The sequence below is a fragment of the Salmo trutta genome, chromosome 37 (assembly GCF_901001165.1).
Source record: "Salmo trutta chromosome 37, fSalTru1.1, whole genome shotgun sequence".
NCBI lineage: Eukaryota > Metazoa > Chordata > Actinopteri > Salmoniformes > Salmonidae > Salmo > Salmo trutta.
Window position 1 is genome coordinate 23,500,024 of NC_042993.1, and position 16,920 is coordinate 23,516,943.

Consider the following 16,920-nt stretch of genomic DNA (forward strand, 5'->3'; position numbering starts at 1 on the left):
CCAATGTAGACCATTTTTATTGCACAAGAATTTAATGATGGAACAAAACCTACAAAAATTATAAATATTGGTTGTGTATTTCTTAAACTGCTGTATTGCCCAATTGGAATTAATATTATACTAGTGGTATATAGTATACTATTATATGAAATTATATGAATCTACTAACATTATATAATTAATATATTAATATTATACTAACATTATACTATTATATTAACATCATACTTTTTATTTAATGTTATAATATTATACTAATATACAAATGTATACTAATTTATACTAATTACTCATCCAGGTTGAGGATAGTGCATCTGCAGTGGACAGATGTAGATTGAGCCAGAGCCAGGATGTCACTGCCACCCCAATTTGTGATTATTTTAAGAGGCCGACGTCAGGGGACCTAGATATGTTTTTTAGTTTCCATCCCCAACAAAAGTGTGAAAAGTCTGTGGTGCAGACGGTTTTCTTCTGTAAAGATGGGACCAAAAGGAAGTGGCCGTCAGACAGTGAAGTGAACCATGCTTTATTCTGCTTAATTTGTAAGGCATTTGTAAAGCCCACAGAGAACAGCCCTTTCATGAATGGAATGTCAGACTGGAAGCATATCCATCAGAGAGTGGGAGAGCATGAGAAGAGCATTATGCATAGAAGTTATGCTGAGGCCTACTTTCTAAGGTCCTCCAAAGGTAGCATTGAGAGCCTGTTCATCGGCAGTCAGATGTCTGCTCATAGAGAGCAAGTGAACAGAAGAAGGTAAGTGTTAGAGCACATTATAGATGTTGTTAAAGTCATTGGCAAGAAGGATCTGAGCTACAGAGGCCTGCAGTCTGAAGCAGCTTATACGCTAGATGACAGCAGCATTGACCATGCCAACTTTTTAGAGATGATCATTCTTCTGGGAAAGTACGACCTGTGTATGAAAGAGCATCTCACTGCCTGCATAGAGAAAAGCAAAACACTGCATGAGTCTGGGTCAAGAGGGGGTAGAGGCTCTCTAATCACTCTATTATCAAAGACTAACATCGATAACGTCATTACCACCATCCAACACACAATGCAGGCCACCAAGCAGGCATGTTTTCAGTCCAGATTGACACTACGCAGGACATTACAACACAAGATCAATGCTCTGTCATAGTCAGATATGTGACGAACGTCATCCATGAGTAACTTGTTGCTGTGGTGAAATGTGAGGCATCCACTGGATAATACTTTGTCAAGGTACTGAGTGAAGAACTGGAAAACATGAAGCTTGACATCAGCAAGTGCAATGGCAATTCCACTGATGGAGCCTGCAGTATGCAAGGCCAGTATAAAGGCTTCTCTGCCCTGCTCTCTGCAAAGTCCACCAATCAAGCACATGTGTGTGTCACGACTTCCGCCGAAGTCGGTCCCTCTCCTTGTTTGGGCGGCATTCGGCGGTTGACGTCACCGGCCTTCTTGCCATCGCCGATCCACTTTTCATTTTCCATTTGTTTTGTCTTTGTCTTACACACCTGGTTTCAATTCCCCATTTACCTGTTCATTATTTAACCCTCTGTTCCCCCATGTTTGTTTGTGAGTGATTGTTTATCTGTTCATGTATGCGCACGTTAGGCTGGTTACGCTGGGTTATGTTAAACCCTTATTTGTATTTCGTGTTAGTTTGTGCCGTGTGCTTTTGGGTCGCCAAATAAAAGGCTCCATTTTGCTACTAACTATCTGCTCTCCTGCGCCTGACTTCCTACAGCCCTTCACGCATACCATTACAGTGTGGTGCTTTGCACAGATTTTGAACCTTGTTTTGGCAGACACAACAGCGTGTCTTGGCAAGTGGGTCACTTTTTTCTCTCATTAACAATATAGCTGTGCTCTTCCGTGAATCCTACCAAAGGATGAACATTTGGGAGAAGGAGAGCAAGGACCCGAGACACAGACGTCTTGCTCCAATTGGAGAGACACGCTGGTGGGCTAAAGACAGTGCCTTAAAGGTCTTTGGAGGTTTTGGAAATCCAGATGAGGGTCTGTATGTTGATGTCCTTCTCAATCTTTCAACCATACAAGATCAGAAAAACATCAACACTACTGCACGGGTCAAGGCACAAGGATACATTGAGGGGTTGCTGAAGTATGAAACAATACTTACAGCTCAGCTATTCTTCAGAATATTTCAGGTCACCTCACCAGTCTCAAAATATCTTCAAACAAATGGAATGGACATTCTGTCTGCGCATCGTATGGTTGTGTCTACAGAGGAGCAGCTGAAAGGAATGGCAAGAGATTTTGAAAAAGTGAAGGCAGCTGCAGACACATTTGTTCAGTGGGCCAACAGGAAGTTACAGGAACAGGATGAGGAAACAGAGCTGGAGTTAGAGACCACTCTGCCAACAAAAAGGGCTCGAAAGAAGAAAACCATGCCTGGAGAGATGGCACAAGATGAGACTTTTACTGGGGCAGAGAGTGCATACAGGATTGGTGTCCATAATCAAATTCTGGATACAGTTATAGATAGCATCCATCGGCGATTTCTGGGTAATGGCACTTTGTATGCCAACATGGCTCTTCTGGACCCTAAAAACTTTAGTCAGCTAACATCCTGTGCCAGTGACCTTCCACAGAGAGCCCTTTAAGAACTAAGCAAATGTTTGATCAAATTTGACAGCAGAGCAACGGTGGCCAATTTACAGAGTGAGCTCATGAGTCTGGCAGAACAGTGGACTAGGTTAAACAATCGGGATTTGAAGAATACACAACCAGGACTAAGGAGGATCATGGACTTGAAGGAAATGAAGACAAGATGGAGATGGTGAACAAGAGCTGTTCATCTTGAAAGGACTGTCCACTGTGTTGCTACCCTATTCTTAGTCAGTACAACCTATTGACCGACGCATACCACATCCTGGGCCTTGCTTACAAGTTCCTACTTACCCTGTCAGAAACCCAGGTAGCTTGCTAGCGCGAGCTTCTCTACTCTGAAATTCATCAAGAGTAGGCTCAGGAGCACTCTCTCAACAGCACCTGGAGGCTTTTATGCTCATGGCTACTGAGCAAGATGTTTTAATGGCCCTGGACAGTGACCTGTTTATAGATGGCATTGCTGAGAGGAGTGAGCTGCTGCAAAAATTGCAAATTTAAGGAGGTAGGAAATATGTTTATTTAAATTTTATTCAATGACTTGCCTACTCACCAGTCTTTTCACCAACACATTTCTTCCTATATTATTTATTTTACTGGTCAGATGGTTCCAGAGATTCTTGCCACCTTGCTGCCAGCCCCATTGTGCCAATATGTGCTCCTTCTAGCCAGCCTCCTCCTAAGAGCAACACGTTCCCCTTGTTCTATTTTACATCTATTTTACTAGTTAGTATTCTACATATAGTTCAGTAATCTTGTTTACATAAAGTGTGGTGTGGGTTGTGGTATATCGCTGGGGGGGGGGGGTGTTGGTGTGCCAGTCTGAGTCAAAAATCCAGGGCCATTTTTCATTCCTAGTCCAATCCCTGTCAACACGTCTTACCTGCTTGTGACTCTGTAGGAGAATTTGCAAAGTCATTTTTTGGGATGTTTCGTTTCCCTGCCTCTATGTCAATTCCAAGCTGCACTGTTCATCAGATTCTTCATATACAATTTGACAATTGATAATATTCTCACCCACCAGACTACTGTCAATTTAACTCTTCCCTTAGAGTTTGAAAATCACAAAAATACAAATTAATGTAATTCTTCCACCATGACCGTTCATCTACTTTCCTAAGTATGGGTTTCAAACTTGTAAAACACATAATTATAATTTTTTGTTTGTTTCTTTGTATTTTACCCCCTTTTTCGACACAATTTTCGATCATGTCTCATCGCTGCAACTCCCCAATGGCTCGGGAGAGGCGAAAGTGGAGTCATGCGTCCTCCGAAACATGACTTGCCTAACCACGCTCCTTAACATCCGCCAGCTTAACCCAGAAGCCAGCCACACCAATGTGTCAGAGGAAACACCGTTTAACTGGCGACCGGGGTCAGCCTGCAGGCACCCGGCCCGCCACAAGGAGTCGCTAGAGCACAATAAGCCAAGTAAAGCCCCACCGGCCAAACCCTCCCCTAACCCGGGCCACGGCTGGTTGTTGCACAGCCCGGAAATGAACCCGGGTCTGTAGTAACGCTTCTAGCACTGCGATGCATTGCCTTAGACTGCTTTGCCACTCGGTAGGCCCCATAATTAGATGTTTTACAATTAAATTAGACCTGCTACCGGAATAGTGACATCCATGATGTTCTGGGTCAATTTGACCCGCAATTTGACCTTGACCTTGGTCTATAGCAGGCCTGGGCAACTCCAGTCCATGGGGGCCTGATTGGTGTCACACTTTTGCCCCAGCCCCAGCTAACACACTTGACTCCAATAGTCAACTAATCATGATCTTCAGTTTAGAATGCAATTAGTTTAAATCAGCTGTGTTTGCTAGGGATGGTGGAAAGTGTGACACCAATCAGGCCCCGAGGACTGGAATTGCCCTGGCCTGCTCGATACAGTGCATTTGGAAAGTATTCAGACCCCTTGACCATTTCCACATTTTGTTAGGTTATAGCCTTATTCAAAAATGTATTAAATTGTTTTTTTCCCCTCATCAATCTACACAATACCTGTTAATGACAAAGCAAAAACAGGTTTTTAGACATTTTAGCAAATGTGTTAAATTTTTTTTAAAACATACCACATTCACATAAGTATTCAGACCCTTTACTCAGTACTTTGTTGCAGCACCTTGGGCAGTGATTACAACCTCGAGTCTTCTTGGGTATGACACTACAAGCTTGGCACACCTGTATTTGGGGAGTTTCTCCCGTTCGTCTCTGCAGATCCTCTCAAGCTCTCTCAGCTATTTTCAGGTCTCTCTAAAGATATTGAATCGGGTTCAAGTCCGGGCCCTGTCAGGGCCACTCAAGGACATTCAGAGACTTGTCCCCGAAGCCACTCCTGTGTTGTCAAGAGGTCCTAAGCACTCTGGAGCAGGTTTTCATCAAGGATCTCTCTGTACATTGCTCTGTTCATCTTTGCCTCAATCATGACTAGTCTCCCATTCCCTGCCGCTGAAAAACATCCCCACAGCATGATGTTGCCACCACTATGCTTAACCGTAGGGATGTTACCAGGTTTCCTCCAGATGTGATGCTTGGCATTCAGGCCAAAGAGTTCAATCTTGGTTTCATCAGACCAGAGAATCTGGTTTCTCATGGTCTGAGAATCTTTAGATGCATTTTGGCAAACTCCAAGCAGTCTGTCATGTGCCTTTTACTGAAGAGTGGCTTCTGTCTGGCTACTCTACCATAAAGGCCTGATTGGTGGAGTGCTGCAGAGATGGTTGTCCTCTGGAAGGTTCTCCCATCTCCACAGAAGAACTCCAGAGCTCTGTCAGATTGACCTTTAGGTTCTTGGTCACCTCCCTGACCAAGGCCCTTCTCCCCCGATTGATCAGTTTGGCCGGGCAGCCAGCTCTAGGAAGAGTCTTGGTGGTTCCAAACTTCTTCCATTTAAGAATGATGGAGGCCACAGTGTACTTTCCAAAGGCACTGTATAACTTTTGAATGATTTGTCCTAGAAACAAGCTGCTTTCTAAGCTACAGGAAAATACATTTTGGGAGGTTAAACTTATATATTTATGTTCTTGATGTACTTACTGCGCTTACTGTACAGGTGAAATTGAACCAGAACATAAACTGTGTAGACCAAATCAAACATAAAGGAATGGTGAATTAGGCTAACTCTATCTATTATTATTATTATTATTATTATTATTATTATACTTTACTATTTATATTTTTGACTACTTTTACTTCACTACATTCCAAAAGAAAATGATGTACTTTTTACTCCATACATTTTCCTTGACACCCCAAAGAACTAGTTACATATTGAATGCTTAGCAGTACAGGAGAAAGGTCAAATTCACACACTTATCAAGAGAACGTCCCTGGTCATCCCTACTGCCTCTGATCTGGTGGACTCACTAAACATAAATACTTCCTTTGTAAATGATGTCTGAGTGTTGGAGTTGGCCCTGGCTGTAAAAAAAAGTTATAAAAAAGGAAATTGTGCTGTTTGGTTCGCTAAATATAAGACATTTGATTTATAGCATTTACTTTTACTTTGTACTTTTACTCAAGTGTGACAATGGAGTACTTTTTCCACTACTGTACCTATCTACATTTAAAAACTAATACTTTTAGACTTTTACTCAAGGAGTATTTTACTGGGTTACTTTCACTTTTACTTTTAAGGTATCTTTACTTTTACTCAAGTATGACAATTGAGTACTTTTTCCACCTCTGCTTACATCTTTGCTGGCCCTGCCATCAACGGATTTCTGCCTACAGTACGCCACTGGTGTGTTTGTGTGTATTTGTGTGTGCATGATTGTTTGTGTTAATGGCTACTCTCATCTACACCAGTGGTTCCTAAGTGAAACCGAAAGGCACACTGCACCGCCCAAAGACTCCCAATCCACATGCTCAGCAAAAAGAAGATGACTACTACCAAGTTGGCATCTTCTTTTCCTCTGGGCCTCGGGGAGAGCAGGCTTTGGTGAAGGAAACTATCAAAGAAATTTAAGGTAAAACTTCAATTAATAGCCCAGGTGTTTATTTGCTTCAATCACTGAACACAACCGCCGCTTATAAGAGACAGATTTCCACCTCCAGCTCCTCGCTAACATTTTCCCTCCCCCCACCTTGCAGTCTTGCCCTCTTCTGATCCACCTCAGACAAACGTTGAAGTTCAACTTTTTGACAGCCATTTTCTCACTCTTTTTGGATCAATTCCAAAATGCCTGGCTGTTGCTTCGCCTGAATTTTGCTCTGCGAATTTGTTCACTGTTAGCTTGAATTTGATGTGTTTTCTTTTAGGTGTCACCATGGCTAGCAATGATGATAGAATAAAACATTTAAAAATGTAATGCACATGACTGTGGGAAAATCAGAGCTGTGTCCATAGTAACCTCGTAAACAATCAATGTAGACCCAGTGTTTATTTGAAACAGGGGTTTATTTGCATGCCGATGCCCAGCTATTTAAAGGGACAGGTGGCTATTTGAGAGTGAGTTTAATTGAAGTTGAAGAAAGTGGCAGTAAATCCCTGACCCTAGTCTCAGTGCAGAGAGATGAGGTCTTTTAAGACTACAGCCAACCAATGTATGAAAGCTGACTAACACACTCAGGGCTGAGGAAGGGAAACCAGCCTACACAAGAGACCCATGGACAACTGCCAGTCAAACCAGGAGCTGTGCTGCTACTGCTGTTATTATTGTTATTGCTCTATTTCATCCTCAGGATATATCACAGGATATGTGAGCACTTGATGTTACATAACGTCGACATTTACATAGCTGCTCTGCATAAAAAGCTATTTTCCAGTTGATGCATGGTATTTACAATAGGGCTTCACTCCATTTCTTAACATGTCATTTCTGTTACCTAATAATTGATCAATTGATCAGTAATCAGTTATTAAAGGGGGACTATTTTTCAATTTCAATTACATAGAGGATTCTAAAAGACCCGTCTTGAAAAATGTATTGTAGCTAAGATGTTGATTATAAAAACGTTATCTTTAAATCACATTTGCCTAATTTTTCAATAATATACAGCCCCAAGGAATACATATTTACTGTGTAGTAGCACTCTCTACACTGCTGGTTGTTACGCATATTAAAGGGAAGGTTGCACAATATATTTCCACAAATCTAACAATGTAGATTGATGATATTCCATCTTATGCAAAAGTTCTTTATGCAAAAGTTGATGAAAAAAAAATACACATATTTTGCATTACATTTATTAGAAACTCCTTTACCAACAAAACATTACGGCTTTGACGTCAAGAAGGGAACTGCCTGTTGGTGGCGGCAGTACACACTGAACTGCCTCATCTTTTTTGCAGGATATCATGGTAGTCAATGTTTGTTTTAGCCATTATACCTGGGTTTACTGCTGCTAGTAGTAGCACTCAGGTTAGCATGGCATTAGCTGTAGCTACAATCGGCCAACAACAGAGTTTTAGCCAGTTCGGTTATAGATGTTCAGTGTCTCCTATGATGGTAAAGGTTTATCTTGGTTTTGTGTAACAGTACGAGAAATGCTGATGTGCTGAACTGCTAATAAGTGATGTGTTTCAAGGCTGCTAGTGGTTAGCTAGTAGGGGCAAGCCAGGGGTGGAAAAGGGGCTATGCTAAAAGAATGCGAGCTGTATTGGTGTTTCTTTTTTTAATGAGCTGATACAGAGTAAAAATCACATGATATGGTCAGATGATAAATTGGCATCATTCAGAGTGCCAAAATATATATTTTTAAACAATAATAGGACTGTATGATATGGGTCTTCACTGTTTTAGTTTCACTCCTACTCCTGTAGTGCTCCTCTTCATGTCACATTTCCGAACGCTTTTCCGATCAGACTTCGGTCAAATTCGGTTAAAATATACATTTCTCACAAAATACAAATGTAAAGTGATACAGCATGTCGTATTGGGACCTTTAGTTGGAAGGATAATTCTACAATCTTCCCTTTAAGTGAAATATAATTTGATTAGTTGTTCCACATGAAGTAGCTATACGTCCTTTCGAAGAAGTGTGGGAACAGCGATGTAAAATGTTGCCAGAAAACAGTATTGATTCTAGTGTAGTAGGCACACAATTCCATGAATCATCTCTCTCTCTCTCTCTGCCCCTTTCCCCAGTGAGTGTTCCCCTGCTCATGTCCACGAACCGCTAAACAAAGCTACAGTAGCGCTCCATTTGTATTCATTCGGAGTTCCAACATTAAGACAGCAAGATGACTCAGCAAATCTCTCCAAAGACAAGCGGCAGCTTTGGGGGTAGATATGCCGTTCCCTCAGTGACAGACTCACAGGCTACCTGTCATCCTGTACTGTTAACTTCATATAGTACTAACGGTCTCACTAAAACAAACAATACTGTTGTTGATACTGCTACAGTACTATGTATGCTTCCTGCTGCAATTAAAACATATTGAAGTGTCCTTTGGTATTCCCATGTGGTAGCAAACAGAGAATAGCATAATTGGGGTTGGCTAATGGGATCGTATTGCATAATGTTGCTGTAGATATTTGGGGTCAACGGAGGCTGAATTGCTCAAAACAAAGATAAATGTGAGTAACAGACTCACTAATCTAATATATAATGCTAGAGAATACAAACTACGCACATGCATTTGGGGTGGCAGGTAGCCTAGTGGTTAGAGCGTTGGGCCAGTAACTGAAAGGTTGCTAGATCAAATCCCCGAGCTGACGAGGTAAGAATCTGTCGTTTTGCCCCTGAACAAGGCAGTTAACCGTCATTGTAAATACAAATTTGTTCTCAATTGACTTCTCTAGTTAAATAAAGGTCAAATTTAAAAAAATGAAAGGTAACTGTACTGAGTTAGTGGTGGTTGCTGGAGTATGCTGCAAACATGAACCACTTCTGGGTTCCACTCTTACCCTGACAGTTGTTTTGGCCCTGGTGGAACCTCAAAGACATTGCATGTTGTTTTAATGAGTTAAAAGGCTGGGGAAAATCCATAATTTATACTGTTATTTATGATTCATTTCCTTAAAGTTATTGGAGGAGAAATTAGTTCAGTTATACACGCTAGTGTTGTACCTTTAACATGGGATGTGGAACAACTCCTATAAATAAAATATCAAAATGACAATGTTGTCCCAGAAGACGGAGAACACAAGTTTATAATGGGGGAAAATACGAACAACACGTTATGTTTTTACATTGAATTTCCATTCAGCCAAAGGCTATCAATCAGATAAGCAGTTAGCTAGCTACATTATGGTTGTGATTTAGCCTGAGGTTAATTCATTCAGATAACATGGATTTCTCTCAATGACTGCGCAGCCGTGGTGAAAGTCAATTTCAAAATGTAACACATTTAATCACATCCAATTTTGATGAGGTTAATAAGAGAGAGAAAAAAACATTTTCCTTCTATTAGCCCAGAATGCACCTCTTTGAATGTTATTGAACGTTATTGCAAGAGACCCAATAGTATCAGGAGAGTGCATTTCAGTGCCAATAAAGATTTAAAAGGATTGTTTCTCTCATTATATTACATAATCAAGTCCCTTCACTGACCTTGCTCTATCAAATCAAATTTTATTTGTTACATGCGCCGAATACAACAAGTATAGACCTTACCGTGAAATGCTTACTTACAAGCCCTTAACCAACAGTGCAGTTCAAGAAGAGATAAGAAAATGTTGACCAAATAAACTAAAGTAAAAATGAAAAAAAGTAACACAATACAATAACGAGGCTATATACAGGGGGTACCGGTACCAAGTCAGTGTGTGGGGGTACAGGTTAGTTGAGGTAATTTGTACATGTAGGTAGGGGTGAAGTGACTATGCATAGATAATATGTAAATGTAAATAGCCAGATGGCCATTTGATTAGTTGTTCAGCGGTCTAATGGCTTGGGGGTAGAAGCTGTTCAGGAGCCTTTTGGTCCTAGACTTGGCACCTCGGTACTGCTTGCCATGCAGTAGCAGAAAAAACAGTGTATGACTTGGGTGACTGGAGTCTGACAATTTTATGGGCTTTCCTCTGACACCGCCTATTATATATGTCCTGGATGGCAGGAAGCTTGGCCCCAGTGATGTACTGGGCTGTTCACACTACCCTCTGTATCGCCTTACGGTCAGATGCCGGGCAGTTGCTCTCGACGGTGCAGCTTTTTGAGGATCTGGGGACCCATTCCAGATATTTTCAGTCTCCTGAGGGGGAAAAGGTTTTGTCGTGCCCTCTTCACGACTGTCTTGGTGTGTTTGGACCATGATGGTTCGTTGGTGATGTGGACACCAAGGAACTTAACACTCTCTACCCGCTCCACTACAGCCCCGTCGATGTTAATGGGGGCCTGTTCAGCATGCCTTTTCCTGTAGTCCACGATCAGCTCCTTTGTCTTGCTCACATTGAGGGATAGTCAATGAACAGCATTCTCACATAGGTGTTATTTTTGTCCAGGTGGGAAAGAGCAGTGTGGAGTGGATCTGTTGGGGCGGTATGCGAATTGGAGTGGGTCTAGGGTATCCGGGAGGATGCTGTTGATGTGAGCCATGACCAACGTTTCAAAGCACTTCATGGCTACCGACGTGAGTGCTACGGGGCGGTAATAATTTAGGCAGGTTACCTTTGCTTCCTTGGGCACAGGGACTATGGTGGTCTGCTTGAAACAGCCTGAGTTTCACTTGGTTAACATCTGATATGGTAAACAGGGGTTTTGTGGTAGGTCAGACCTGCTCTTTGAGCTGCCCAAAATGACAAGTAAACACAAATGTAACTTACTCTGCCAGTAAATACACAAACGCCCTACATTACAGAAACAACCCCAGCTACACAGTTTCAATAACTTCCCTTTATGGCTGAATGACTCAGAAACGTGGCATCTAACATTTTGCAGCAGTACACAACATACTACCACTTTTTACTCTATAGTGTTTAGAGTTTTCATTATGCATGCTACTGTAATTGCAACAATTCAACATAGCATAGATACAGTACCTCTACCATAATGCAGCAACTGCTATTCAAGCCAGATTCCCTCTACTTCACTATTGGTACTACTGCCCCACACAATCTGTCTCCCTATTCATTTTTTTTCTTCATAATTCTTTTTTTTTTACCTATTTTTTTTCTCCCAAATTGGTAGTTCCAATCTTGTCTCATCACTGCAACTCCCCAACGGGCTCGGGACAGGCGAATGTCAAGACATGCATCCTTCAAAAAATGACCCGCCAAGCTGTGCTGCTTGAACCCCAGGCTGTAGTGGCACCTCAGCACTGCGATACAGTGCCTTAGATTGCTGCGCCCCTCGGGAGGCCTTTGTCTCCTTATTGTAACTACTGTACCTTATATGTACCTAAATGTGTCCAGGGTACATAGGGTGTTTCAACACCATGGACAGAGGGCCCAACATGGGCTAAAATCCACTAAGATTGGTAGCTGTTTCAGTACCTTGGACAGCTCCGCACAGAGCAAACATTTTGGGTTGGAAGTTCTGTGGATAGGGTTTAGGTTGAAGTTCTAATTACAATAGATATTTGCATAAAACATTTACAGCACACTGCAATTATCTACCAAGATGAATGCCTTAATTGCATGTTGATTGCTCCAACTTTAACCATTTCCGTGCTTTCAAGGTGCAATACAAGGAAGTGGATGGGGAAGTAGACTAATTGCGTCTGAGTAACTTTCCGTATCCAATCCAAAGAGCGTATTGAAATATCCTATGCGTCCCTAATCATAGATGCAGAGCCAAATGTCTTCATCAGAGATGCCCATTACATCAGGACCCAGCTGGGATTGTTGTCAAGTGTCTTCATTTATCAAAACGATGATAAATGAAAATTCGTTTGAAGTATAGAGACAGTACATAAACACATTTGATGCATACAAATTCAATCTTGTTTTTTTGTAACACAAGAGTAATCTATGACTTGTACTGTATGTGTCCCTGGAATGAAGCATTTAAGTGAGTAGAGGACAACATCGGAAGGTCTATTGGACCTCATCCCCCAGAGCAAACGATACTCTATCTCCATCTTGCATATCATTGGACAGTTTAGCCTGTCATTTTGATTCCATACCTTTGTGTCCTATTTTTCTTTTTTGAAGTCTTGTCAAAATTGGATTTTCAAAGATTTTTTTTATACACAGATTTTCACTATCCCATCCAATCCACTTGTATCCAATCTACTCACTTGCTTGTATCCAATCTACTCACTTGCTTGTATCCCAATCTACTCTGCTTGTATCCAATCTACTCACTTGCTTGCATTCAAATCTACTCTCACTCTGGGATTATCCCAATGATGATCTCACTAACTTATCTCAGTTCCAAGTTATGCAGTAGGTCACAGTCTTTCTGAAATGGGTCAGTGTGTCACAAGCAGTTCCCTTGACACTGACTCCGTAAATGTGGAATTCTGATGACAGCATGACAGGTTTCTGTTAATCAGCTCATTAATGGGCTGCCTGGGGGGGCCTTGGCCGCCTGGGGGGCATCCATCCCATTCAGTATGGGCATCTCCTCAGGATGGACGGGCTCTCACTGCAGATGGTTCTCAATGGAAGGCTGTTGGATAACATATGCTATACCATAGACATGCTTAGAGTGTGATGAGCATCACTCTTCTGGAGTCAGTAGACCTGGACAGTTCATGTCAAATATGGAGGGAGTGGCCTACTGCAGTATCCCCACAAGACTGTGGTGGGGAGAGTTGCCCTATGTGGACGATGGGAGTGTATCAATGCTGAGACGTTGTACATGAGGCAGAGAGGCAGAGTGAGAGATGTGGAGTAAGGCAACGAGGCAGAGACAACGAGTCAGAGAGGCAGTAAGAAAGACAGAATCACAAAATATAAGAAGTAGAGAGGCAGAGAAAGGTAGAGTCAGAAACACAGAACTAGAATGAGTAGAACGGGCCTCCCCATTCAAGTCAATGACGCCATAATGGGTGGACTGGCAACCATTGCGAGGGTCCCCATAAGAGTAAAGCAGGAAGTAATAGCAGGAAGTACAACATTCAATTTGTGCTTTATGGTCAGAGGTTCCAAGCCCATTCTATTGACTGTATTTCTATCCGAAAGAATTCAGAGAGATAGAAGGGCCCATGGCCTACTCACCCATCTCTGGATGGTGCCTCCCCTCAACAGGAACGCTGACTGTCCTCCGCAGCAGCTTGTTCCTGTGCATCTCGGAGCGCCGCTCGCGCATCAACAAAGGGTGTACCTGCATATGCACAGAGAGACAAGGTCAGGTCAATACGCACAATGCATTAGGCTATATTTTCTGAAGACCATAATGGATACTATCTTGAAATGTATATCACTGAGCAGTAGTGGTGTGTGGGCAAAAATAACTGGGGAAGCCAAGCCAGGAAAAATACCATATTACAACCTACTGGTATGTGTTGTGATAATTACATTGTTTGCTGTATAACCTGTTAGTTCATATGCCTTGACACCATGATATATAGGCCAAAGGCTGAAACAATAAGAAGACACAGTGGTAGAATAAATTCAACCACACCTTTGTTTCATCACAAAACCAGAGAGCAACCTCTGTCCAGTAAAGTCCACAAAGCATTTTGCATGTAACAAACAGTTACATGACCTACAGCATGGTCAAGCAGTTAATGTTTCTGACATTTTTGGACTACTAAACAACTATTGATTTACGGAGAAAAAATGTATGAAATGTTTGAAATTAAATGTATGTATTCACTACTGTAAGTCGCTCTGGATAAGAACGTCTGCTAAATGACTAAAATGGAAATGGAAATGATTTAGAACCACGGAGAGTTACCGCAAGTCGCAAAGAAAACAGGAGCTGCTTCCACTATTCCAGCACCATTTTAACTTCTACATTTCAACAGAATCAAATCACCTATGCTAATGGTTAGTTGAATACAGTGGCAACTAAAAGATACCAAAAACAATTGAGTCCAGTCAACATAAGCTAAATATGATATGGCTATCCATGGTATAGTACTGATGTGTGTGTGTACTACTTAAGTAGTTTTTTGGGTATCTCTACTTTACTTTACATTTTGGACTACTTTAACTTCACTATATTCCTAAAGAGAATTAGTTTATTTTTACTCCATACATTTTCCCTGACACCCAAAAGCACTCGTTACATTTTGAATGCTTAGCAGGACAGGAAAATAGTCCATTCACACACTTATCAAGAGAACATCCCTGGTCATCCCTACTGCATCTTATCTGGCGGACTCACTAAACACACATTCTTCATTTGTAAATTATGTGTTGGAGTGTGCCCCTGGCTATCTGTAAACGTAAAAAACAAGAACATTCTGCTGTCTGGTTTGCTTAATATAAGGAATTTGTGTGTGTGTGTGCGAATTCAGACCATGAAGGCTTGATTCACGCAGTCTCCTCTGAACAGTTGATGTTGAGATGTGTCTGCTACTTGAACTCTGTGAAGCATTTATTTGGGCTGCAATCTGAGGTGCATTTAACTCTAATGAACTAATCCTCTGCAGCAGAGGTAACTCTGGGTCTTCCTTTCCTGTGGCGGTCCTCATGAGAGCCAGTTTCATCATTGCGCTTGATGGTTTTTACGACTGCACTTGAAGAAACTTTCAAAGTTCTTACATTTTCCGGATTGACTGTCCTTCATGTCTTAAAGTAATGATGGACTGTCATTTCTCTTTGCTTATTTGAGCTGTTCTTCCCATACAAAATAGGGCTATCTTCTGTATACCACCCCTACCTTGTCACAACTGATTGGCTCAAACGCATTAAGAAGGAAAGAAATTCCACAAATTAACTTTTAACAAAGCACACCTATTAATTGAAATGCATTCCAGGTGACTACCTCATGGAGCTGGTTGAGAGAATGCCAAGAGTGTGCAAAGCTGTCAAGGCAAAGGGTGGCTACTTTGAAGAATCTCAAATATAAAATATATTTTGATTTAACACTTTTTTGGTTACTACATGATTCCATTTGTGTTATTTCATAGTTTTGTTTTCACTATTATTCTACAATGTAGAAAATAGTACAAATAAAGAAAAACCCTGGAATGAGTAGGTGTGTCCAAAATTTTGACTGGTACTGTATGTGTGTGATGGTCACCGGCTGGTCACATGACCACGTTTAACCGTATGACCAGCTGTAAATTATAGACATGTAGCAGGGCTTCCAGCACAATATGGATGACATAAAAGTGTAATACATACATACACCCACTGCAGGCGACAGTACCCCCACCCCCCCCCCCCCCCCCCCCCCCCCAACATACATAACATGCGGTCTACTGCGCTAGACATATCTAGTGGATGTACAGCACAGAGCACAGCACTCCATACAATTCCCCATAGCCCAGTAACCGGAAGACATCTCCCAGCGCTATCGGTGGCAGGATTCGTTTTGTTGACGTTTACCTCTTTTTTAAAGCGTAATCAGGGATACACACACCATAAATCAAGTGTTTATTTGATTATGCTCGTATTTTCCACTTAGTGCATACTAATGAGTATGTTGTGAGATGCATCTTACGCTCAGGACAGATATATTGCTAGTTACGGAATGAGTTCCTGAATGAAAAATGTATTATAAGACACCCAATCTTTATGAGTCCAGCCCCCGCATGCATAAAAGCTTGTTTCTTTATCGCCTGTCCTTTTATTTCAGCAATTATATGCACGGAAAGACTTTGCTTTGCTGTTTATATATTTTTTATGATACACTGCGAGCACACTGTTAAATGCGTCAGACCAAATTTTAACATCTGTTTATAACATTCCCATTATTTTTGGTTATTTCTCAATATAATCTAATTTACTTCATTATTGGACCATAACACTCTAGGAATATCCTTCTAACACAGATATACTCTCTAACATGTTAATAATATGAGCCATCTGTCTCCAGAGGGAGCAGGTTAGGACAGTGGCGCTGCAGCTGGGGACCTGACACGGCCTTGGCACCGTCCCTGGTAGGCATGCTCATGAGCGGGCACACAAGGCAGGTTGGCACACAACACTGGCAGACCAGACAGAGGGCATGTGGGGCCCGCACTGACACTCACACAGGGGCAGTGGTCTAGCATTGAAACCTGCAGGAAGCAAGAAAGCATGCTAATTGTCTATAAACGTCTGTAATTGTAACGTAGTATAGCAGTGTTTCCCAATTTCCGTCCTGGAGTTTCTGTCTCTGGGTATTCTGGTTTTTGTATGGGCGAGTCAACAATCCATTTCATTCAATTGAAAAGTAGATTGAATACTGGCATGCAGACCTTGGCTCCCTTGAGTGTTGTCAGAGATAAGCTCATTCATAAGGTCATTCTAATAGCTAACAAGAAGGTCAATTGTACTGGATTTCGGCATCCAGCAAACTGTAGTCAGAGGTAAGAGT

The 16,920-nt window shown here is 41.7% G+C and overlaps 1 protein-coding gene across 15 annotated transcripts in view; it reads right to left on the minus strand.

Moving 5' to 3' along the window:
* The window catches only part of LOC115176904 (ras/Rap GTPase-activating protein SynGAP), a 114,774-nt gene that overhangs the window by 73,824 nt on the left and 24,030 nt on the right, over positions 1-16,920 (minus strand). For all 15 annotated transcript variants that reach the window (XR_003872303.1, XM_029737281.1, XM_029737278.1 and 12 more), the window contains exon 3: positions 13,665-13,770. Coding sequence is in view for 14 of the 15 variants with exons in the window: in XM_029737281.1 (XP_029593141.1) it covers positions 13,665-13,770 (106 nt within the window). In the remaining variant the exon portion in view is untranslated. The remainder of the gene's footprint in view (positions 1-13,664; positions 13,771-16,920) is intronic.